This window comes from Aptenodytes patagonicus, chromosome 4 (genome assembly GCF_965638725.1).
Source record: "Aptenodytes patagonicus chromosome 4, bAptPat1.pri.cur, whole genome shotgun sequence".
Taxonomy (NCBI): domain Eukaryota; kingdom Metazoa; phylum Chordata; class Aves; order Sphenisciformes; family Spheniscidae; genus Aptenodytes; species Aptenodytes patagonicus.
The window spans coordinates 20624781-20650797 of NC_134952.1; the positions used below are offsets into that span (position 1 = coordinate 20624781).

The window sequence follows — 26017 nt, forward strand, 5'->3', positions numbered from 1 at the left end:
CTAGGCTTCTTGTCTGTGAAGAACCCGTTCCTGGGTCGTTTTTCACTCCCTCCCGAAGTTTAGCGTTAGGCTGTTGAGAACAGCCACGTAACTCCCCTTAAGGTTGCTGTCACGGTAAGAGCCTTTTGCTCCTCACAACGTTTCTGTGAGCAAAGTGGTTGTGTGACTGTCCGCAGCAAATAACGGCAACCTGCTCACTTCGGGCAACTGCAGCCCGGGCTACCCGCCAGGGCTGTGGAGGCAATGCAAAAAATTGCATTACAGGTAGAGAGACGCTACTAGGAGAGATCTAATTTGCTTTCTTTTCACGTTATTTGGGAAAATACAGTTACGCCCAGTAGGAAATTTGGGGCAGGCGTTGCACCTTTACTAGGAACTGCCAGTGAAGCCTCAGCAAGTGGAAGCTTACCTGGAGCACAGGGGCTCCTCAGGGCTCTTGGGTGCCTGGCTGCCTTCACCATCCTTTGCACTTAGGCAGCCATGGGGGCTGGCGGACTGCCATTTGCCTTCCTAAAGTAACCAGTAGCAAGTGTGCAAAAATTCATTGGAGAGGTGCGTTAAGTACACAGTGTGTTTGTTCCAATGTTTAGTTTTAACCAGCCCGTACCCGGTCAACTGAATTTGTTTCTGAAGTCTTATCTGATTCTTCTGTTTTACAGTTTTAAGCTCAGACGGCTAATTAACATGTGAAACGTACACAGCGACCGTCCTGTTTCTGTAGGTTTAATTAGCCGGATTAGGATCTTTCAGGCTTCTGGCAGAGTAATCTTACACACCTGGTTGAATTGTTGGCTCGGACTATAACGAACAGTTTCTTAGTCCTTTTGAACAGAAAAGAGCTTTGCAAGTTGAATTGTTCCGCTTCTTAGTCCCCGAAGTCATGCTGCATCTGGATTGTTACGATGTGTTGTGCTGCTGTTACTTTAGAAATACTGAGCAGCTATTCATCTTGTTCTTTATTTTAAAGTATCACAAGAGGGCGCTCACCTAAAGCTAAAAGTGCACGATTGTGCATGTATTCCCTTTTTTTTCTCCTATTTTTCCCACTCCAGTGTTTCGACGTAGTGCTCAGATATGTATGATAAACAGATGACGAAGTATGCTCTATGGATTAGAAGGATAGAGACAAAAGCGTTAGCATGAGGAAAATGATCCAATTTATTTGCATGATTTGTTAGTAATTTTAATCCAGGTGGCTAATTGAGAGTATTAGCTACTCAGAATTAAAATTAATAGTTTGTTAATAACTATGATGGTGATGTGTATTTTGTTTAATTATGAGCTGTCATAGCATTTGAACTCTGCACTACTTAAGACTGAGGCAACGTAAAGACTTCGTTAGACCAAGACCTGTGAGCAAGTTACAGAATTCTCATTGCAGTAGAAGATGAAAACTAATGGTTAACCACATTTAGACATACACTAGCATGTGTAGATGAATCCCTAAACCACAAGAAATAACCAATGAGTTATTTCTTGTTTAGTTTATTCAAAAGAGAGAACTTTCAAACTTTGTAGAACCCCATGGTTGGACTGTTTGACAGAACGTTATTGGAACAGCCACAACTCACTTGTAACTAACGTAGCTAAAGGGAGACGCAGTCTTCCTTAATGGTCTGCTGGGCAAAATGTCAGACTTCTCCCATTTTAGTCTGACCTTTTTGTTTGCTTCACACAGGAATTAACAGCGGTGTAATTTTCTGTACAGAAAACTACATCCAGTTGCTGTAACCTTCATATACTCGTTTGCTAGGCATATCCATCTGGAGTCACAGTTGACTGAATGTGTTCACTTTTAATAGAAAGGAATGGAAACAGAAATGCAAGTGTGGACAGGTTTTATCAAGTGTTACAGACATTAATAGTTACATAAGTAAATGACACTCAACTCAGTTCCAAAGTCCACTGGCTGACAGGTAACCCGAGACAAACCAAACCCAAGTCAAGCATTTCAGTAAGGTTTTATTTTGTCAGTAACCAAGCAAAGTAATTTTCTTTCTATGATCCAGGTAGTGTACAGAATGAACCCTTGTATCATGAATAATTATGAGAATAATGAATAGTAAATATGTGCAATTACTATTTTAGCTGAGAACTAATTTGCTCCCAGTACAATCCAGAATCCCAGTTCTATACGAGTACACCACGCGTGTATCTTTCTCCCATATTTCACCAAAATCTTTGAGTACTGCACTGAGGAAAACCCCGCTTCTGTAGGGAGGTGTGGGAGAAGGCATCCACGTCAAAGTTGACGCAGTGTGTTGGGGTTATAGTTGTATTCTCTTTCTTCCAGTTAATAGCGCAAGGATGGTTGTGGGAACATGGAAATAATGACAATATATTCACATTGTTTTCACTTACATTGTTTTTAGGCTTCCTTTTGGAAATTACCTTGATGGTGTAGAACAATGTCTTCTAAAGTGTGGGGAGGGAGAGCAGCTGGCTCGTGGAAAGCGGCGGCCAAGAAACAAGCCAGTTTCAGACACGTAAATAAAGGCAGTTTCGGGGATGTTTTTGGTAAATGACTAGCAGTGAAAATAATGCGAGTACGGAGGCCTGTAGGTGTGATTTCCCGGAGGAACGTTGAGCAGATCATGCCGCTCTTCGGCTGCCTTCAGCTATCAGCAGACCGCGTCATCCGGTGCTGCCCCAGCGCTCCCACCAGCGGGATTTCCCCCGCCGCGGCTGACCCACGGCAGGAACTTCATTGTACGAACTCTCTGATTCCCCGAGTACGATTTTGCCGTGAGGCATAAATTCTTTGCAAATTGATGCACTAGCCCCGTGACTAGCAGCCGGCCCGGAGAAGACTTTGGAGCCCTTACCGACGCCTCCTAAGCTGCTCAAACACACGAGCTGGTTTGGAGGCGTTCGCACACCCCAGGGGCGCGGGGCACCCAGGAGGCGCCGCTGGGGGCCGCGGCCCCTTTAAGGCAGGTAGCGGGGGCGGGGTGCCGGTGCCGCGCGCATGCGCAGGGCCGCGACGGGAGCCGTGGCCGCGGAGCTGGCACTGGCGGCCGAGACTGCCATGGGCTGCGGCGGAGGGGCCTGAGCCCGTCCGGCGGCGCCTCGCACCGCGCTCAGCCCCCGGCCGCCCATGGCGGAGCCGGATGCTGAGGAGCCCGATGAGCGGCTGCTGCTCCTCGCGGAGCCGGCCCCTCAGGGAGGGCCACCCTGGGGGGGGCCGCAAGGGGTGAAAGCCGCCCCCGGCGGGGCTGTGAGGCTGTGTGGGGAGCTGGGGCTCCAGGAGGAGGAGGGTGAGGAGGACTCGGGGCCCGAGGGGGATGGAGAGGACGAGCCTCTCCTGCGGGCGTCGGGCACCGGCCGCGGCCGCCGAGCGGGCGTCGCCTGGGACAAGGAACCCCGCGCCGCCGCAGGTACGGCCCGGGGCCGCCGCCTCCCCCGCCGGGCTCGGCTGAACGCGGAGGGGAGCTGCAGGGGGTGCGCCAGCGCGGCTCGGGGCAGGGTGGCTTTGCCCGGGGAGGGCTGCCTGCTTAGGCTGGCCGGGTGTCTCCGGGGGAGAGGTAGCCTCTGCCCTGTCCTGCCAGCGAGCTAGAAAAATACCCGTAGGGACTACGGTGCGCTTGATGTGCCACGCCTGGTGCCTCCTTGAGGTGTCCCTGTCTCTTAGGGAGCTTATTACGGGCTTTTATCGGAAGGCGTCGTATCGGCGGGGGGCAGAGGTGCGTTGCCCTTACTCGGCGTATGGGCTCGCTGACTAGCAGCCTTTGAAGGGAAAGTGCTGTGAACGGCTCGAAATTTAAGTGCTTTGTCTTTATGTGCAGGGCTGCACGAACTCATTTACATCTTCATGAGTGACTCCACTGTTACTTCTCCTTGTTCTCTGTCTTCTGCTTTGTTGGGCTTTGTTTGTTTCTGTCATATTTTTTGAAACTTCTGGCTTTGCCCGTTTTTTACAGATTGCGTTCTGTGGCGGGACTGGCTGCTGCTTCCCGAACGCTTGGCGAACTTTGTCAAGTTTTCTATTTGTCTCGCCTATTCCAGCAATTACTTGCTTGTGACCCCCATCTTTTCATCCCGTAAAAAAATTTTGCTCTGTTTCTGTTCTTTGCTCCAATCATCTGTTCACTTCTTTGTACCATCACGTGTATTAAGAGTTTTAGATGTGGATTCTTCTGTCATATTTTTGGTTTTCATAAAAATTTATCTGCTTTCCATGTTTTGAAATCGAGTCTTGAAGAGAGAAAGAAATGTGATGTGAAAATTCAGAAACGCAAGAACTTAGTTATGAATTTGAAAAGAAGCATAAGCGTGGCCATTACCTAATTCTAAATATACAGGCAAGATGATAAACTACGCAGTATTTATTGCTTACTTTTTTCTTTAGACTTTCAAGCTTTCTGTTAGTAGATGTACATCTAGGAAAGGTTTGCTGATGGAAATCTGTGTACTTCTATCACTTAATAGTGTTTGCTGTTGTAATTATACCATAGGATTTCTTGCCAGAGACTAGTAAAATTGTTCCTTTTGCAACAATAGTGTATTAAAAAAAATCCAAACGAAACCCCCATCAATTTGAGCAGAATAAGTTATGCTAGTAACTTTTTTCAGTAGCCATAGAGACCTTTTGCTAGTGTACTGTGTTTAACCATAAGAAAAAAAAAATCTCATCTTTTAACCAATGGCCCCAAGTGTAGACCAGACCTGTAATGCCAACCGTTAAAATGTTACAGTTCTCCTGTCTTGTTCCCGGAAGACTTAAGATGTGTTAATGAGACAGTGCTTCTAGCAAAACACAGTAGTTAATGCTTCAGAGGGGAGACTACAGCTGTGGGTCTAGCACCACTGGGGCAATTAGGATGGTGAATGCGGAGTACTACTTGGGATCTGCCCCAAGAGTATGTAAGAAAATCTCAGAACTGTGATTGATTGCAGCATCTCATCTCTTGCTTTTGTTTCCTTGTCCTTACCTTTTCCATATGTCCAACACTTGAAGGTGCAGGATTGTTTCATGTGTCAGGTGGAACAAACATGCAACAGATGTTATTCATGCATGTTATTGCAACACAGAGAGTGTTTTCATAATGGAATTATGGTCAGAATATGAGACTCTATTGAGTCTCATATTGATTGAATGGAATTGATTTAAAGGACTACCTTTAATTATGCTAATGTTAAAATAGTATAAAGCTAGTTTAGTATTGAAGGAGTTCATACATGTTACTCTCGCAAAGTGTATTAGTTTAGCTTATGTCATGTTAACTTGATGGAGGAACAGGTTGAGGTGTATACGTGGATGATAGCATTCATATTTTCTTTAGCGCGTCCTCATCATTCAAGTATAGCAGCTTCGCAGCCTTAGGCCTTGTCCAAATTAATTTGAAAAAAGTTACTGAGCTTGGTAGTTAGACTGTGTGTGAGCCATGGTCTCCTGAGTGGGAGTTTAATGAGAAGAGTAGTTTTCAAGAGCAGTTGCAAGAAAAAAACCTTGATTAGTTACAATTGTAAGTTTAGAGACACTACTGGGAGTAAGTTGTGACCATAACATGCTTTCACAGTGGAAAACTTGATTAAAATAATTTTTGAAGAAGAAACCAACTCAGAAAACCCTGCCACGTTCAGCAAATACTAGCTTCAATTAAAATGGCTTATTTTCATATGGAGAGTGTTGATAAACCGAAAGGAAACTTCTTAAAACTGCCAGTTTCCTTGTTTTCAGCCTTTATGTTTTTGTATGGCCACATCACTGTGGTAACAGAAGGCTTTCTAGTAACACAGTAGCAATAATGAACATAAGTTTCAAAAATTATTTTTCTCTTCTTCCATGACCATGCAGCATAATGTGGTTTGTTTGTTTTTAACTTGATTTTTAATGGAATATATTTTTCCTGCAGTTATCCTTTATGTTACAAAATACATGGTTGAAGAATTTCCTCAAGACAGTGAGACTTCTTATAGTTTTAGATTCTGGAATGAATGCACAGAAATGAAAAACTGACCTCTGAGAAAGTTGTCTTCTGCATAGACAACTTCAGTCCCTGTGATAAAGTTCATCTGTAGGTCCTCTTCATCTGGAAGATTAATGTGCAGAGGAACTTAATATGGATGTTGCATTTCGTTTGGTAACAGTATAATGCACAACCCTGATTTTGCTTTTACTGACAAAAACATGTACCAGTCGCAGCTCACTTGTATGATGTGGTGTTTCTTGTGTGGAGATAGTTGAGGCTTGGATATGGAATAAGAACCGCTGATTCAAAGTGACTTTTTCCACAAAAATAAGTGTATTGGGGTTTTTTTGTTTTATTTCCCTTACTCACTTAAGTACTTTGTGACAGGGAAATCTTAGAACCCTTTCCCTCCCTCTTGGTGGCTGACTCTATGAAATGCAATTTATTGATTGTCCCTGACAATCCCAATAAAAGTCTTAAAACTAAACTGTAGTTTATGGCAGAAGTATTGGCCAAGTAGTCTAACAGATTCTGATCCAACGGGTTGTAGTTGTTGATCGTTAAGAATGAGCTGTTATTAGTTTTAAGGCTTCCCTTCCTGTTGCCAACTTACACTAAGGTTTTCCTATGTTTTATGCTTTTTAGTTGTTTCTGTTTGGAAGCCATGTTATTGCATGAACTACTGTTCATGCAAGCAAGCGATAACGTTCTAGAAAACTTCAAAGAATGTCCTATGCTACAAAAAGGTGTTCCAAAACATCAAGAGTGATTTTTATTATTTATTTTTTTATTTGGCTATCCGCAAACTGTTTAGGAGTATCTTTTCTGAATGGATTCTGTCAGTTGTCATTCCAGAAGAATGTATGTGTTTTGTTTTATCTTACATTTCTTCAAGTGCTGAAATGGGAACAAGGCAACTTTATCTGTGAATGTTTAATTTAGAATAATGTAGCTGTTTCTTAATGCAGAAATGAGGCCTAATGCACAGACCCATTAAAATGCACTCAGTAAGAATGTGGAGTAATCCTAGCCTTAAAAGTAAGGTACAGAAATCTACAGTTTCAAAACTTGCAGAGAAATTGTTTGAAAAAGTTTAAAGAGCAATAGAAGCATTACATCCTGGCAACTTCTTTTCTAGTTACCTTTCTAAATGTTTGCATAGAGCTTGCATAAATGCCTGCATAGAGCTGATCTTTTGGTCGGTATGCAAAGAAATTCTACGAGTGGTTGGTAGTGTTTTAATGTTGGAATGGTGATGACATGCAGTCCTTCGCTGGGATATCGGTGCCACTTGTCAGTGCTACGTGTAACGGATTGTTTTGTGAATGCATTGTTGTGACTTAGCAGATAATGAACGTGTTAGCCAAGCTGTTAAATGAATGGTATGATACCATTGTAATAGTGGGTAATGGACAGTTTACTTTCAGGTAGCTTTCTCTACAAAAGGACACAAAAGTCTTAATAAAAATGGAACGTAAAATCTTTAGCTTTTTTTTTTTACAGATATGATTTTGAAGGGATTTTTTCTTACAGGCTTCCTTATATAAACAAAAATAAAAAAAAATCCTTGAAAAGTATAAACACTTTGCAGTGGTAGTCTCAATTTAGTTGTTGCAGATTCTGCTGATTTAATTTAAACAAAAGGTTGATTAGATGTGTGTAAATCAGTGGGAAAACTTGCACTGATTTAATGGACCAGATTTTTCAGCCTGCTATTGAATGGGCATTAGCAGGGAAGGCTGTTAGCTTTTCAGTGTGTTTACCTATGTTGTTGTTAATTTGTAGTACAAATTGCACTTAAGATTGCTTGTTTTCTTATTTTTCAGGTCATACAGGACATACTGCTGATATGAATATATTTTTAGATGATCCGGAATTTGCAGAAATTATTCTGAGAGCAGAACAAGCTATAGAGTGTGGAGTTTTTCCAGAAAGAATCTCTCAAGGATCCAGTGGGAGTTACTTTGCCAAGGATCCAAAAGGGGTGAGCGTGTTACTGCAAAGTGAGAGACAATATCAGCAAAGAGTTTCAAATGGAAATTTAAAAATTCTATTTAAATGGAAATTAATTTAAATAAGTTGTTTAATAATTTATGGTATGCCAAAATCTATGTTAGAAAAATCAACGCAAGTAATATTTAGATTTCTAATTATGTCTTGCAGCATAAGCTAAGCCAAAATAACTATTATTTCTCTGTTGCAGTTTTACCATGTTTTGAATGATCTGCACCAAATAAATAAGGAGAAAATAAAAGGGCCTCTTTAACATCTGAAAACAATTCCGGGATTCCTTTGTGCAGAATCTAACATTTTGTTCTTTTTATGTTTTAATTGATTTTTAACAAAACTGAGCTTCTGATTTGGGTACTGTTTAGGTTTCTTTAGCCAAGCCTCCTACGTTTTTATCTCTTTTCTTTTTAGGTAGTCTTTTATTTAGGTCATGTCTCCTTCCTCCTATTGGTAGATGGGTAAGAAGTGATATAAACAAATCTACCTTTCTAATTGTACTTGTCTGCTGAATCTTAACTTGGAAGATTTGGTTTCCCCTCCATTAGTGGTCAGTGGTACCTTGAATTGTGATTATCAGAGGTGTCCGAAGGTTACTTTGAGACAGAAAAGTAACAGTTACCTGAATATCTTGCTTGAAAAGTAACATTTGTTTAGCATTATTTAGTAAGAGAAAATGATGTTTCAGACATACTTTCACATTGTTTTCTTTAAATCAGAAATACTTCGTCTGCTTAACGACCTGTTCCAAAAAGGAGGACTCTCAACCCTCACGCCTTTGTTGATTTGTTATATCTGATTTTATTTTAAGCTCGATCAGCAGTCTTCTGGTTTTAGGTAGATGTAGGTGTTCATTAATCCTAAAGATCCCAGTCGTGTTGAACATGGAAGCTGTAACACTTTAAGTGCTTTGGTTTTCAGAACATATTCAAGATTGTTGTTCTTCCCTGCATCCCCAAAATGGTCATTTCCCATTCATTTAGGAAGTTGGGTGGTTTTTTTTGTTGTTTAGCTTTTATTCATATTATTGGTCATTACAGAATATATTTCTGTTTTGCCACTTAATTTTCATAGATGTTTGGTTTGATTTAATGCCACTTTTCTGGTGATAGTTTTTACACTTTATTGAATGAGTGATTTTTTAGAATAGTTACCGACTTAATACAAATAAATATATGAATTTATGAATTTATTTCTAAGATGGAAAGTGGCAGAACTACCCCTTCAAAATCTTCGAAGAACTGCGTATAGTAGTTCATACTCCTGCGTTCCAGGAACATTTGTTAGTAACGACCCCCTTCATTCTGGTGGAGGAGGGCCAAAGTAGGTTGGGAAGGAGGGTGTCTCTCATTTTGAAACTGGAAGGAAAAAAAAAAATCTTTCTCTAATCACTTTGTGGGATTCTTGCTGTCACATACAATGCTGTTAATATGAAAACCTCTTCAAAGTTTCAGCAGACTTTTTAAACTTCAGGTCATTTCCCTACTTCAGTAGTTTAGTTCTGTGTAGGCTTTCAGGCTGTATGCTTATATATACATATTCAAACTTTATACTGTTTTTAAAGAGGTATTTTAAATTAGGATTATACCTTATTTAATATGCAATAGGAAAAATTCTGACTAAGTAACCAAATACTGGTTTAAATCATGATGTGTCTAAAGAGTATTCTACAGTGTTATGCTAAAAATGCTTTAAAACTGGTTAAGTGGGTTTTTTTGGAGTTTTCCTTAATGCTGTGCAGTCGAGATCTTTTATTTTTAGAAAGTTAGTTAGTAGAGAAATTACTTCAAAAAAATCATACTTGTTTTGGATTTCCGTATGTGCACATCTGTTTGTCTGAAGCCTCTCCAGACTGATCTTGCAGTTTTTTGGTGACTAGCAATTGCCTGAGAGACTCACTGTGCCCTGGGGCTAATGGGAGAGTACTTACACATCATTTTTGTAACCATAGTATTTTGGATGGAGCACCTTATTTCCTTGTTTCTTACGTGCTGATTTTCTTGTTGGTTTTACTTCTGTTTTGCAGTGAAGTGTTGTTTTTGTTCCTAGTTAAGTTCCTAGTAGTGACTTGCCCTCCCCCTTCATGCAGGTCATTGATTTGAATGTAAGTATTTAGGAGAAATGAAGACTAAAAAAACACCAATTTTTTTCATGTGGGCCAGAAAAATTTCATTGCAAAATATGAAAGTATTTGCCAACATGGAACTGTGAGAGTAATGATACTGAGCTCCTAGCTGACTTTCAATTTTGCTTTTATTCTTTGCACTAAATTTAGAGCTTATCTAAATTTGTTATCCACATTAAAGGTCTGATAAAACTTCGTTTTGTCAGTAGTGCAGCTCCCATTTGTAGAATGGATTTCACATCCTGTTTGACAAGAGTATTGCATCATTCTACTTCAGACCAGTTTTGTGACTTGCTTTCTCTTATTCTTCTTGAGTAATCTCCTCTTCCTTATGCTGGGAAAGAGCTTATTAAAGATGTGCTAAGCCTTCTTACTGGTCAGCTTCTGAAGTGTTTCCCACACTAATACCAAGTTACAGGTAAAATAACCTGTTTCCATTAGGTCATCTTATTTGCTGATTTGGGTACCTCAGAAAGATAAAACTAAAATTGCCTAATTAAAATGATTAACTTTTTGCATTTATTGTCGTAGATGTATGCTGATATGAAGCAGTTCAGTATTTAAGCAGCACTATTGTTGAAGTGTTGAATATTTCTGCATTTGTTGTTCGTTGTGTAACCAATAAAGTACAAGACATTGTGTCTGTTACAAACTGTTTTGCAACATGTTTTCAGCAGTTTAGCTATTGGCTAATTGGTAATGCCAATGGAGTCAGCCTAGAAATTAATTTTGACTTGCAACATTAAGATTGGCCTTGGTAGGTTGTCTACATATTGAGCTTTCTGGTTCTACTCTGGTCCTCAACAGAAATGGCTCTGCAACATTTAGCAAGGTTCTAACTTCAGTGAAACCGTGAAAACCGTATCTAGATTTGATAGTATAGCATGGTATGGTCCAGGCACATAATGGAATGAGCCTTTTTAAAGGCTCCTTTTTAAAATGGACAGTTTGTAGGAGGTATTATCGAAAGAACGATTCAGGAAAGAGATAATGGCTTGGCATATACTACCAAATACACCACTACATTTCTGCAAAATGAAAAGCTGCTAGCTTTGTTTTGAGCAGGTAGATACCTGTGATTCAATAGGAAAAAAATAAATAACTTTTTAACAATTCTAAACTTAACGTTAGAATTTTGACTAAACTAGTATACCAAGTAAATTGTTTCCAAAATGTTGTGATTTAAAAAAAAAAAAGTTGCATAGAATATTTATTGTAAGCATAACCTTTTCTGTAGGTCTAAATTGAATTGTCTGTGCAGTTGCATAGAACTTGCTCATGATTTTGAATGTAACTTTAGAATCACAGATAACAGCGTGCCGAAAACAAGAGAATTTTTGTCAATTTGTTTCCTGCCCCTGTTGATAGGAAACTTATTTTATAGGTTGAATGCAAATAGTGATATTTCGTAACTTATTTCTCCTGGTAGTTGATGGGAATGAAACAAAATAGATGGACGAGACAGGTGATTCTACTAGTGCCTGGTGTCTTGTGTACTCTGTTTACAAACTGAATGAAATACGTTCTCTGTAGTTAGTTTGTCTTGGACAAAGCACGATTGTCTTGGACAATCTTGGACTAAATTAGATTGTCTTGGACAAAGTGGGTGAAAGTTCTCTAGAAGCTAGAACAACTAGTCAGGTCCTTTCCCTAATCTAGTTGAATCAGCAGTTTCTGAAGCAGAATGCTAGTTTCTGACTGCCAGCAAACTTGTTCATGACTTAAGAGTGTAAATCAGCTATGAGTGCTGGTGCAACAACAGGCAATGTCTAGCTTATTGAGATATTCACTTTTTTTGATAAGGATTCAGGAAAGGATTCAGGAAAATACTAATATGTGAAAATGCTTCTTAAACAGTTGTTCTTAAACATTTGTTAGATAAGAATTTGATTTACTTACCTTGGTCCTGTGAGAAGGAGTGAAGATACAGCATTTCACTTGAGCTATGGAAGTGTCATTACATGGACTTTATGCGCTAGGCTGAAGTTTATCACAGGCGATTGGAAGGTTATATATTTTAGTGTGGTAATAATCTTGTGGTTTGTGGTTAACAAATATAGAATCATGAGTAGGAGGCACCTTGAGAAATCATCTATTTAATGCCTGTGTTGTGGAGCAGGATCGTCTTAACATGATTCCTGATGAATGTTTAACTAACCTGTTGTTAGTGGCGTCCTGTTTTGGAGACTCCGCAACCTGGCAGTTGGTTCCGGTCTTGAGCCACTCTTAAGGTTCAAAAGGTTTTTTTCCTTGCAATTTACCTGTTGGGATTTAAGCCTATAATTTCTTGGCTCCTTAACAGTAAATGTGTTGTTCCTTTTTTCTCTATAGCAACCTATTACATAGTTCATTGTGCCCCATTTTCTCTTAGACTAAACAATCCCTGTTCATACAGTCTTTAATTATTCACATTTTTTGTGCTTATTCTCATTGTTTTTTCAACTTCCTCCAGTTTGTTAACAGATTTCTTGAAGCATAGTGTCCAAATTGGACATAGTACTCAGAGTAATTTTAAGCTTTACTACATGTCTCCAATGTAAATGGTGGCTGATAGTGTGAACCATTGTTGGCTTTGAGTTGAGGAATCTACAGCAGTGGTAAATGACACCACTCTTGGGAATTGCAAAGTGCAGAACATTTTGATCCATTCTAACTTAAAGCAATAAATAAAACAGAGAAAAGGTAACATTTGATTATTAGCATTCTGTATGTTTGTCAGTTTCCTGGAACCATTATGTCTCTGCCTGAAATATCTTGTTAATGAGTTAACTGGTGGGCTGAAAACGATTTTTAAAACTACTATTAAAACCTCAATTTTTAAAAACTTAGAATATAAAAAAAAGTATATTCTAAAATGCAGTCCACTTTAATTTTGAAAAACTAGTAAATGATAGCTGGATTTGATTTTTTCTTATGAAGAGCTTATTTTGAATTTGTGCTACTTCTAGACAAGCATTTGATGATAAATTTATTTGGAATACTGTTTTGTTTTATTATTTCATCATCTAAAAAGAGCAACTGTAAAATGCAACGTATAGTATCTAAAATGATTTTGAAAATTGGTTATTTGAAAGTATTGGTTAATCTTTTGCAACTCAAAACATTCATACTTTAATTTTATATTATTTATCCTAGAAAATTATTGGAGTGTTCAAACCAAAATCTGAAGAGCCTTATGGACACCTAAATCCGAAATGGACCAAATATTTTCACAAAGTTTGCTGTCCTTGCTGCTTTGGCAGAGGCTGCCTCGTTCCAAATCAGGGATACCTCTCTGAAGCTGGTGCCTATCTTGTGGATGACAAGCTGGGGCTAGGAGTTGTTCCTAAAACTAAGGTAAAAGTTAAAATACATAAATTATTGAATGCAAAAAATATATAGTGACAGACTTGTCAGTCTCTGGACTGTAGTTGTGGAGACATGCTTGTATATCGTGCATTATCCCTAAGTCATTTATAAACTATTGAGAGTCCAAAGGCAAGTGGTTTGGTGTAGAAAGGCTAAGTTTGCAATCTGAATTGAATCTCTTCTTTGGAACCACTTCAGTTTCTAGCATTTTCTGACACTTCTGTGCCTCATGTTTTGGTGAGACACATCAGAATTGCAAAAAAGCAGCATATAAAGATTTCCACTTAAGTCTTTTACCACATTTTTATTTGAGATATGTGAAGTAGCAAATATTCACCTTTTCATATAAAATTTGTCTGTTGGAAATGCCCGATGCTTACTTTTTGCTTTTTTGACAACTAAGCATAAAATTACTGTAAATTTATAATTGAAATAATAAGGAATTCTGAGCTGTGTTTTTAACTTCCATATTTTAAGGTTGTCTGGCTTGTCAGTGAGACCTTTAATTACAGTGCAATAGATCGTGCAAAGTCAAGAGGAAAGAAATACGCTTTAGAGAAAGTGCCAAAAGTTGCTAAAAAATTTAATCGAATTGGACTACCTCCTAAGGTAAGATGAAAAATAAGTGATTTGTGCATTTCCTGATTCTTATACAAAACTTGGAATTAAAAAAAAAAAGAGAATATTTATAGGTAACTTCAGCAGTAGAAGAAAAACCTTGTTGCAAACTATCTCTGAATGACTGAAGTTTGATAAATGACTGTTTCTACGCAAAATCTATCCGCTCTGTTGCATCATTCGTTCATTTGAACTACGCTGTTAATCTTGCCACTTTTTGTATCAGTCTGCAGTCTAGCTTTCTGCTGGAGGAGTAATATGTTAAAACACTGTACATCTGTTTGTTTTATTTTTCTTGACTGTTTAGTACATTTCCCCTCAGTGTCAAGTTTTTATATTGCCTAATTGTTTCTCCCTTGCAATTTATCTAGTTCTTTCATTTTTCCTAAATATTTTTTCCCCCCCTTCTATTGTTTGTTTTATTCTTTTAGGTATTCTATTGTTATATTCATCCTACCTTCCTTTCATCTTGTGTGCAGTACTCCACTGACTAAAACCTCATCTTTCTTGCCTAATGACCCTTATTGTATCTCCAAAATATCATCACGGTGTTCTACTCCTAAACTTTTAAAACACAGGTTATGTACACCTTGGGTAATCCACTTGTGTCAGTTCCCAGCAATTTTGATCCATGTGACATACGTTATGCAAGCTTGTATCAGTATGGTTATTCCACATGCTGTGTGTTTATCCATGTCTCTGCACGTGTGCATCTATCTGCATTTTACTTCTTGAATAGAAGTCCTCTTTTGAATTTTAATCTTGGGCACCTTTCCTGTTGCCCACACATATGGAGCCTATGCCATCTGTAATTTTCTTCCTTGGACTCTTTTGGGAAATGTATTTCAGCCATTTTCATGGAAAAAGTGTCTGTCTTGAAAAAATAGTTAATGCTGCTGTTCTCATCAATGAAACATACAAGCTTTTCAGGGAGGAAGATTTTTCTCCTGTAATTTTTGGTGAGTTTCCTATGAACTATTGAACCAAGTGTTTCCAATGAAAAAGAGAATAGATGTTATTTCTTTCTCTTTGTTTCAAACGTTGCTCGTAATACTGCGTGTTCATTTATGTTGAGCTGTCTGGCTACATTTTATTCCTGGTAAACTCAGTGAGTGCTTAAACAAATATTTAAAAAAAACAAACAAAACCCCACCAAAACCCCCTCATGATTTGAGTCTTACTTTTTTAGAATTTAGAAATGAAAGAGAAACCACTTAGTAATCTTTTTTTTATGTCATACTTCCTGTGTTCTGAACTTTGAAAATACGTAATCAGTTTTTCTGTTAATGTTAAGATGAGTTATGTGACCTACCCAAGTGCATTTTCCAAATGCAGTTTCTTAATGTTTCAGGTTGGCTCCTTCCAGCTGTTTGTCGAAGGATATAAGGAAGCTGACTACTGGCTCAGGAAGTTTGAAACTGATCCTTTACCTGAGAACACAAGGAAAGAATTTCAGTCACAGTTTGAAAGATTGGTTATCTTGGATTATGTCATCAGAAATACAGGTATTTGTTAGTGTCTCTCGGTATCTATCTACTTTTGTGAGGCAGAAATGGTAAGCAATGCTGGCTGAAAGCTGCTGCTGAAGACTTTTAATGCATTTCAGATGCTTTTCTCACAATTGAAGGCCAGAATGTTGCGTTTTAAACTTTAAAAAATTTACTCTGGATTCAAACATTAAATATTGCAATTGACAAAATCCAAACAACCCTTTTTGGCTGTTACTTGATATTTTTAAGCAATGTAAGAATTCAAGAACAAATACTTTCATTATGCTTTAATTCTGTCAGTAGGCTTTTAACTGTCTGTTTCTCCAGATTAGGATAAGGGACGGCGGGGTTTCAGGAACTGTAAGAAAAGCCATGACTACATTACTTTTATGCTAAGCTGGAGCCAATAACAGCACAGTTTTGCATCAGTGCAAAATAGTTCATATTCATTGTGACTAGGCACTGAAGTACAACTGTGATGTATATCTCTCAGTTCTCCTGCATTCTTGTTTCTTTCACTCAGAAGCTGGGATTCTTCTGTTGACTATGTAGGTGTCCAAAGAGTCAAGAGTCCAAAGGCAGTTTTATATTTAAAATACTTCCTCTGCTGCTTTGTCAGAGGTGGGCATCTTTACCCTTCTTCAGACATACCAGCTGTAGTTCATTTTCCTTTTCTTAAATTCACTTAGTAGAAAGGAATCCAGCTGAAAATAAGTCACTCTAACCTGTGGCTTTTTAGAAGCAAACTAAAAGAAGAAAGTTTCATAAGAACGTAATACTTTCTACCTGCTGCTATGGTCTGTCAGCTTTATCAAATAGATCCCAGTGTTTCCAAACAATGACTGTGTCCTGTGATGTTCTTAAAATTGTAAGGAAAATACTCAAAATGCAAAACCTCATTACGTGGGTGATTTTACCTTCATCTAATATATCTCATCATGATGGAACATGAAAATCTTCTGATGGATGTTTAACTAAACTTAAGGGAGCACCTTAAGATGACAGAAGGACCTACAAATCCATGCAATCATCCTCTATCTGAAAGACCTTGTCAAAAAGTCTTCAATGTCTCAATTTTGTCTGAACAGTGCAGACCTTTTCAGCTTCTGAAAGGCTCTTCAGTTTTTTCCTCCCTCCATCTTTGAAGAGTCTGTTTTCTTCATGTAGTCAGACATCACACTATCTGTAATTTTGGAGAGCCTCTCCCTTTACCCATCAGCATTAAAACAAGCTTAAAAATTAAGTCATTGTGGTTGCTGCTGCTGACAGTCTTTTCTCAAGGAAAAGTGCACGCTACAGCCGATCTTTCTGCATAAAATTGATGAAAATAGTTTCTCTTAGCTTTCGTGATATTTTGCTGTATACTCAGCCAGTTGGGGAAACTAAGGCAGTAGTACATACCTAAGAACATTTGGTAAATTTTTGGTCTTTCCAGTAAATCAGTTGCCTCAAACATTTCAGTAAAGCTAAAACACATGTATTGAGATTAGAAAAAAATTTTTGAACAGTTTTGCCTGACTCCTTTGCTAAATTCTCAATTTACAATATTAGTTGTTGTATATCACTTTAGATAATGATTTCTTTATAAATGACGTGTTGTAACATGCATTTTCCTATTTAAAGACAGAGGTAATGATAACTGGTTAGTCAGGTATGAAAAACAAGATGATGGACTTGATCTGTCAGATAAGGTAAGAAAATTGTACTCTGAAACTTACATTCTTTAAATTGTTTAGTTTTATAACTTGGTCTTGCAGGGGATTAAGTGCATGGCCTTAATCCTGGTGCATGGTCTCGAGAAATATGATAACTGCAAATTATTTTAGGTGAAATAAATGGAAAAGCTGTTTGGATTAGACTAGTCTGGATAGAACAGTGCTAGAAGTTACTTTTAATATTCTGTATTTTTTTCTTGGGCTATAATAATAATAAAACTGCCCACTGTTGCTCAGGCACATTTCTTCAGCTATTTATGTGCTCTGCTTATCTTGTATTTGGGGGAAGGGCTCCTTTTTAATGGTGGTAGAGTAAGGATTATATGTGCTGGAGTTTATTTGGATGCTCCTTTATATTTTTTAAGTTGACTTTAAGCAGTGAAGCTAAAGAGTATATTATTCAGTATTTTTAATGTATTTCACTGTTTTTGTAAGCACGTAGGTATCACTTATTTTTGAAATATTCCTCCCATAGGATAGCCAATGGACTATAACTAAAGAATCTACTATTAAAATTGCTGCAATTGACAATGGTTTAGCATTTCCTTTTAAGCATCCTGATGAGTGGAGGGCATGTAAGTATTGCATTCTTCATTCATCTTCCTTTCGGGAGAGTAGCTTCTAAATAAGTATTTTTTGTTTGGGTTGTTGTAGTAAGAAATCAAGAAATCATCACTGTAGTTATATATCGAATTTTTAAATGACATTTTTGCTAACTTTCTGAAGAAAAGTGCCATTTTTGCAATGGCATATGTGATTTAGTCCTTGTTCGTATTTTTTACCCTTATACCTTTAAACAATATTAGTACATGGATATTCATAAACATACTACTGTATGTAAAGTGACTGATGGTGGAATTGGAAAAATTTAGCAACACAATTCTCATGTGTGTTTTCTTGAAAACCATGGTGGAAAGTTACTTGAGTGCAAGGATATGCAAGTTGTCCTCTAATGGCCAAATTTCTATTTCAAAACAAAGGGTACTGTTGTAGGTGAACAGGTAGACAAGTTACATGTTATTTTTACTTGTTCTCAGCTTTAGCTTACTTTGTAGAAGTTAATCTTTAGTTAGTATTTTCGAGCAGACTGAAAATTGATATTACTGTTAAAGCTAGATTGCTTCTGACCACATCTCTGACTACTTATAGTTTAGAGGGAAGTGCCCAACAGGGTTTACAATTATATCTGTGGACTATTAGCCAATTAGGTAGTTATGACAGTTAGTGTGGGCTAGTTTTGCTGTGAAAAGGCTAGTTAATTACCCCACCCAGAGCTCTGTATAGTCCCAGACATCTTGATACTCAGTAGTTACTATCCTATGTATCTCTTGGCAGCAGTCACTTCTGCAGCTGTTCTAGAGACATGGCAATTATTGCTTCTTTTAGACCATCTTTTACTTCAATACCCAAAGTAATAAACTTGGATGATCCTTTAGAATTCTTTTGCAGTTGGACAAGTGTGTGACAATTCTGTAACGGTAAACTTGTAGCATAATGTTGTTTAAAATCACAGGCTCTTGAGGGGTAGAGCATGTTGTCTTGATAACTAGAGATGGTTGATCGTCAAGGATAACCTCCTCAAAGCCAGAGAACAGCCTAGCCAAAAGGCAGGAAGTTGGTCCAGCATGGATGAACAGGGAACTCCTGACTGAACTGGGACACAAAAATTAAATACATTTAAAAAAAAAAAAAAGGATGTGGAGACTCCACTTTGTCCAAAAGTGCAAGAATGGAGTCTGGAAAGTCAAAGCTCAGCTGGAGTAAAGCTAGCAGAGGATATAAAGGGCAACAAGAAAGGGTTAAGTAAATCAGAAGTGAGAGTGGGACTAAAGAAAAGTGCAGCAAGGACCTAAAGGCAAAAGGCATAAGAAAGAACAAGTTATTCAATGCTGACTTTGCCTGAGTTTTCACTTGTAAGACTTGCTCTCAGGCTTTTAGGTCTCAGAGCTCATAAGCAGAGCCTCTGGGAACGAATCATTACCCAAAGCAGAAGAAAGGGAGCACTTGGACCATGGTTCATAGGAGTAGATGAGATGCATTGGAAACATGATGGGAGCTGGCTGATGTCATTGTGAGGCTGTTTTCTCATCGCTCTTGAAAGACTGTAGTAATGTGGGAGGTTGCTGATGACTAGAAAAAGGTATCACATCCATCTTCAAGAAGGGCAAGATGCAGGGTGCAAGGAATGATGGGGTAGCCTAACCTCAGTCCCCGTGAAGATTGTGGAATGAATCCTCCTGGAAGCCATGTTCAAGCACATGAAGAACAAGAAGGTGATGGGGAAGCCAGCATGGATTTACCAAGGGCAAACTATGCTTAACTGACTAGACAGCTTTTAGTGATAAGATGACTGGTTAGGTGGATTGAGGGGAGGGCAGCTGATTTTCCTTGACTTTTGCGAGGCCGTCTGCATGGTCTCTCATAGTATTCTTGTAGTCAAATGTGAGATACGAACTGGACAAACGGGCTGTGAGGTGGGTGGAAAACTGGCTGGACTGTCAGACTCAAAAGGCTGTGAGCAGTGTCAGGAAGTTCAATGGGTGGCCTGCTACTAGTGATGTTCCTCAGTTCCTGCAACCAAGACTGTTTGGTGTCGTTTAACATCTGGTACTATTAATTACTCTTACAATATCTCTTGAAACAGCTGTTTAATAGCAATTATGTGAAAAGTTAATGTTTTTCTAAGCATGCTTAGAAGAAGGCATTTTAATAAACAAAAAATTTTATTAAAAATAGTAGCTACTTTTTTGTTAATTCTTCAGTACGAGTCAAACATCTGAAAGATTTCTATTTGATTGCAGCCATTATTTTACTCCAAAGGAAACTGCATTACTAAACTAGGAGAAGGCCTCTACTGTTGCTTAGAGTATTTAATTTATATACCTTTTTTACTTATTGCTTCAGCTAAATATTTATTACTTAAAATATATTTTCACTCTTTGGAAAAAAGGTTAAGTAGCTGTAAAGCTGCTTTTGTAACTGTAGGCAAGAGAGGTATATGGGGTAACAATGTTGTGAAAAATAGTATGTTACTGAGAACTTCCAGTAGGCAGCAGAGTACTGTATCAGTGGTAAGCACTTGAGAATTCCATTTTTGCCTGTTGTTAATCATTAAGCGTGCTGTTTTTCTGCATTAGATCCCTTCCACTGGGCTTGGCTTTCTCAAGCAAAAGTTCCTTTCTCTCAGGAGACCAGAGACTTAGTTCTTCCTCGCATTTCTGATATGAACTTCGTACAAGATCTTTGTGAAGATCTTTATGAACTATTTAAGGTGAATCGAGTGCTTCTTTGAATTAAGCATTACTGAAATAGCTAATACCTGTAATGGAACAGTTAAATTCATAAAAAGAAAAACCACCTAACTTCTGTATGTTGTGATACTGTGCTATTTTAGCTTTAACATTGGCATGGTAGGAAGGGTTTATATAATTAAGAGGAAACTGTGTCACTAATGTGGCTAATTGATAGTAATCAGCTCATCTGAAAACATAATTACCTTTTATATATCCAAGTTTTACATAATCAGTTAAAGCTAGTTAACTTATATATATATGGAAAAACTCCATTTAACGTACCTGTGTGGTGTGTATACACAAGATAAACTGTAGCAACCTAAGGAGATCGTGTATTTAATGTAACTTAAAGTACCTGCATACCTTTCATATACTTAATTTTACATATATATTGTGTGTGAAGTTGATGCTGAAATCTTGACCATGTTTAAAGTAAGTGAAACTTACTTAGAGATACTGAAACTGTGCTACAATATTGACAGGTAAAGTGTCCTTCTCTGAAACATTCCACAAACAATTGTGTCAGATGTTCAAGTGAAATAATCCAAATGATCAGGATGGAAAGAAATGGAAATTTTAAACTTTTAATGAAAATGCAGCTGTAGCATCAAAACTAGATCCTGAAACACATTTGCAATATTTGCGTCTTTGACTCAGTTGTATTCAAAGTGACTCTGGGTTGTCTGTTAAACCCAGTGGAAGTAGAAATATTTAATAAATCTGAAGGAGGAAGTATTCTTTTGCCAGAGTAAAGGTGAGAGACAGAGTGGTGTAACATTATGTGATGGTATTAAGCCTACCTACCAATGCCCTGAAGTAGTATCCACTGATGTATTTTACTTTTGTGATGTGGAACATCCTTCATTTTCACATATCTATACTTGCTGCAATAAATAGACCTTTTTGTTGGTCATACCATGACTATTTGAAGCTTCCAAAAATTATTATGATGTTGGTAATATGACTGTGTTATGAAATTGACGGATTTGCGTGCTAAATATATAGCTAAAAATAAATGGGTCATTTCTTATAATAACTCTTTGTTTTCTTTAATAAAGACTGATAAAGGATTTGACAAGGCTACTTTTGAAAACCAAATGTCTGTTATGAGGGGGCAGGTAAGACTGCTTTTTTAATGTTTTTCTTTATGTATTTAATTTGTCATCACTTCTCAGCTGTTTTTAGAGCTACAAAAACTGACTCCTATTAAATTGAAAGACACTGAAGGTATTTTCGTCTGAGAAGACTGAATTTCTTTCTAGAGTTTGTTCTTATTTGCATATAGATGAGACAGCAGAAAGTGTATACTGATTTTGTTTTTATTTTTATAGAAGATGATTTTCTTAAATAACGTAATTGGGTTTTATTGTTCTTGTGGGGGTTAGGGGTGGACTTAATACCTATATATTCTTAGAAGGTATTTTAAAAATGATACACTGGAGAGTCATAAACTTGGATGGAAAATTTGGTGGGAAATTTTGTTATGTTATTAAAATAAATGTGACTTTACTTTGGAGGGTTAACTTGATTATTGAAATACCTTTCACAAGAAGGCAATATTAGGTAATAATTTCTTCATCCTAGCAAATGTCAAAACCATACTTGGAACCAGTCCAGCTGTTTTCAGATTAGAAATTTGATGATAATTAAGTTTTGGGGGTTTTTTAACACTTAAACAAGAGAAGAGAAGGGCTTTTCTGTCTTCTTGCTGTTTTAAAACTTAAGACTGGTGTGATATACTGGAAAACAAGCTTTAGCTCAGAACAAATTTAGTTCATTGTAGGCATGTGATTTGTGAAAATGTAAGGGAATTGGACTAGATAAATTAGTAGTCCCATTTGCCCTGAATTTATTGAAACTGACTTCTCTGTGTTCATAAATTCAACATGGATAGTTTAAAGCCAGCCATTCACAATTCCTAGAGCGGGTTAATCCGACCTTTTCTCTGTAGAGTTTCCTATATCAAGAAGTACCTTGCACAAGACTGCAGCTCTGCTTAGTCAAACATAATCCCAGTTAACATTAGTTATGTGTGGTGGCTAAAAGCTAGCAAGCCTTACTTATTAAATTGAATTATAGGAGTTATTTCTGAAATAACTTTTCTGAGAAGTTTGTGCAGTCACTGGAAGGTCACTTCTGAAGTATTCATCCATCTTAAACTGTGTTAAGTAGCTTTTTTGTGATGAGACAATTGGCTACAGGGAATCTGTTATTTAACAAAAAGCTTAAGGAAAACCCTGATCTATATAACTGAGAGATATCTAGCTAAGGTTGTCTAAATTAATTTCCCACTCTAAAGGCTGCATCTGCACTCTTTCTTCGCACCCTTTCCCTGAGGTGGATTTCAGCAGAGATTTTTTTAACTTTTTTTTTAAATCTTTCTCCAGCTGTACAAGAATGTGTTTCACTGTGGGCGATGTCAGGTTTTCAGGCATGGATTTAGAGAAGAAATGCAGATAATGAGTTATTCTTGGATGTGATTAGAAATACATCAGCAAATGATGCCTTTTAGCACTGATTTTAGAGTTGCTTTTGGTGTAAAACCAAATTATGTTACAAGGGCATTATAGAAGAGTTGGATATCTAGATCACGTATAATGGATTCATTAAGACGAATTTGCAGGATAGCCAAAACATCTGTAAATACATCCTTAAAAATGAAAATTTTAAGAATTAGAAAATGAAAAATCTAGTTGATAAAGATAAGGAGGCTGAAGAGAAATATATCTTGCATGTAAGGGGCGAGATCTTTAAATCTAAGGTACCAAAAGTAGTTAGCAGCATATTTTTGTGAAGGGGGGGGGAAATATTGGGAAGGGTTTCAAACCCAGGACAAACAGTTCTCTCAAGAATATAGAGACTAAGCAGCCAGGTAACACAGATCTACAAAGGATTGCCTTAGAAAACGTAAATGTCAGGTGGAGCTTCTGGAGGAGCCAAATTGCAGTAAACCATGCAAAGGACTCTATCTGTCAGGGTTCTTCAGCCATGAAAGTGCAGAATGAGCAGGGGATCAGTAAGTCGCACAAGGAAGAAAGGGGTGTTGTGCAGGGGGAAAAAAAAGGCTTGATATTAAGGATAATGCAAGCGTGTCACCAAAACTAAATTGAATATTTGCCTCGGTTTTCAGCAGGATAGCATTGAACGTGGAGTAAATTATCAGGGCAGTTCGTGAGCACTGAAATTTTGCAAGGAAGATAACACTCCTGGGAGCTGAGGGCTGAATTTGGATCTTAGCACTGGGTTTGGTGTGGGTTAATAATATGGCTTCATATCTTATGATACAAAAATAATTTGTAGCTAAACTCTTGGTAGGTCCCGTGTTAAATACATGTTGATTGCTTTTTTGTAGTTTTTTTTTATTAAAGGTGCAATGCTCTTAAAAGATGTGCTAAATTTAAAATGCTCTTAGATTTTTTTGTCTCTAACATTTTCCAAAAATTCAGAGAGGATTGCACGAAATATTCAAGAAAAGAATAGAAGGGTAGTCAGGTAGCAGCAGGATGTCATAATGTTACCAAATAAATAAAATAGTTCTACTTGCAATAGAGTGTCTTTTAAAAATAATTTATTTGACAGCACAGTCCTCTATAGAATTGATTTAAGGTGGCATCTGAATTTATAAGCCTACTAGCCACAGTTTTATTTGTGCACCCTCACCTTACCTGCTTTTACTCTTTTAGATACTAAACCTTATTCAGGCATTAAAGGATGAAAAAAGTCCCATTCAGCTTGTTCAGATGCCACGTGTGATTGTGGAGCGAAGTAGCACTGGAAGTCAGGGCCGGATTGTTCAGCTGAGTAATGTGTTCACACAGACCTTTCATAGCAGGAAGCCTTTCTTCTCCTCCTGGTAGCAACAAAAATATGTGGGAAGAGTAAGTTTCTCTTAACTTTAGAAAGCTACTTCTGTGTAAAGGCTCTGCAATAACGTACTTCTGTTGTATACCAAGAGCTCTGATTGCTGACACCTCAGAACTTAAATTCTAAAGACTGAAGAAATGTATTCTGAATGTAATAAAAGTTTACAATTTTTGTGTCAAAATTGTGAATTCTTATGTCAGGGAATGAGAAGAACTTGTCCATATTGTATTTTTATAGGCCAAATTAATGTATTCTGAATAAGGGAAGATACACAGTTTGCATATGCTGAGAAACTACTTTTGAATACAACAGGAATTCTTTTTGTTTAATACAGATGTGAGAACCTATACTCTATCAATTTCTTTTTATATGGTCTTTAAAAAATGAAGTGCAGAATGTTGTCTTCGATTGTGAAAATGCTTTTCCTTGGAATTTCTTCCTGATATTTTAAGCTGTTTATAGATTTTTTTTTTCCATAGGCTAGTTACTTGAAAAGTCATGCACTAAAAAAAAAAAAATTAAAAAAAATCAATCTGTCCTTGACAAACAAGTGAAAGGGAGAAGGGGAAAAAATGCTCCAAATAGGTTTTTTGCACGTGGGGACCAAAAATAGTTAAAATAGTTGAATTACAGCAAAACTCAACCTGAGTAAGTACACACAGTTCCTACTGTGACAAAATAAACTGAGTGTACATTTCAGAGGTTGAAATTTCGCCTGTAGCTTTTAGAACTTGTGTATTTAAGCACACGTATGGAAAATTGTGATATTTCTTCATAGATCCATCACAGTGAAAGAATTGCACCATGTTGTCACAGGTTTGTTTTGCCATATGCGTATAAATGTGTTCATCAGCAGTCACCAAAGTGGTTCTGCACTGTTAATGGCAGCAGCACTGATGTGTTCATCACAAAGCCAGTCTGCCTTCTAGGTTTCTGTCTAAACACGCCGTTATTTTTTTGACTGGGGGAAAAAGAAAAAAAAGACTGTGATACATAGAGCATCGAGACTTATTACCGTACCCCTAGCAATGTCATGCTCATCTGCCAGTTGCCACTTGCATTTATGTTTGTTACGTGGTTTAAGACCCGATGGTCACGTTCCTAGATCTGTGGCTTATCTAACATGGTAAATATTTTTATTTTAGTAATTTTCTGGACAGTTAAGACTGGGAGAAAAATTGCTGCTTTTATGAAACCTTCAGTATTTCAGACATTGCTGTATTTTGTAATTCTAAGCAATACTGTTGAACTCAAAAATAATAAAATGCTTGTATTTTATATAATTTTGAGTGGATGTAAATATTAATGTAGCATGTCAGCAATTCACATGATTAACTGAAACGTTTAAGCCTTAAATGTAAAACTCACTGTACAGTGGGGTTAAAAAGGAGATTGAAATGACCACCTTTATAAACTTGCCATGATTGTTTTTATCCAAACAGTTTATTAAAAAATTGAGGAGGGTGTTTATGTACCAGACATGCCAGTGAAGAAAATAAATGTCCTAGTCTAAAACGCACGGGGTTTAGGCTCAAGTGTCTTATTTGTTCCGCAGCCGGTAGACGCCAATTCGGGTTTGTTTCACCCATGTTACTGCCCGCTACCCAACCCCCACCCCTTACCCCGCCGCATTTTTCTCTCCTGG

The 26017-nt window shown here is 37.7% G+C and overlaps 1 protein-coding gene across 2 annotated transcripts; it reads left to right on the forward strand.

The window, feature by feature from the left end:
- Nucleotides 1–3006: 3006 nt before the first annotated feature.
- On the forward strand, nucleotides 3007–25891 carry PI4K2B (phosphatidylinositol 4-kinase type 2 beta). Of its 2 annotated transcripts, XM_076336050.1 has the most exons (10): nucleotides 3007–3377; nucleotides 7739–7896; nucleotides 13180–13380; nucleotides 13870–14001; nucleotides 15362–15515; nucleotides 17124–17191; nucleotides 17691–17790; nucleotides 20353–20486; nucleotides 21567–21626; nucleotides 24192–25891. In XM_076336050.1, the coding sequence occupies exons 1-10, from the start codon at nucleotides 3098–3100 to the stop codon at nucleotides 24363–24365; spliced, it is 1461 nt and encodes a 486-aa protein (XP_076192165.1). In that variant the 5' UTR covers nucleotides 3007–3097; the 3' UTR covers nucleotides 24366–25891. The 2 variants fall into 2 exon arrangements, with proteins under 2 accessions (XP_076192165.1, XP_076192166.1); XM_076336051.1 differs by lacking the exon at nucleotides 13870–14001.
- The last annotated feature ends 126 nt before the right edge of the window (nucleotides 25892–26017 follow it).

Coding starts and splice junctions, on each gene's coding strand:
- PI4K2B (XM_076336050.1), top strand. CDS start 3,098: ATGGCGGAGCCGGATGCTGAGGAGCCCGATGAGCGGCTGCTGCTCCTC. Junction 15,516..17,123: donor TTATGTCATCAGAAATACAG/GTATTTGTTAGT, acceptor TCCTATTTAAAG/ACAGAGGTAATGATAACTGG. Junction 21,627..24,191: donor TGTCTGTTATGAGGGGGCAG/GTAAGACTGCTT, acceptor TTACTCTTTTAG/ATACTAAACCTTATTCAGGC.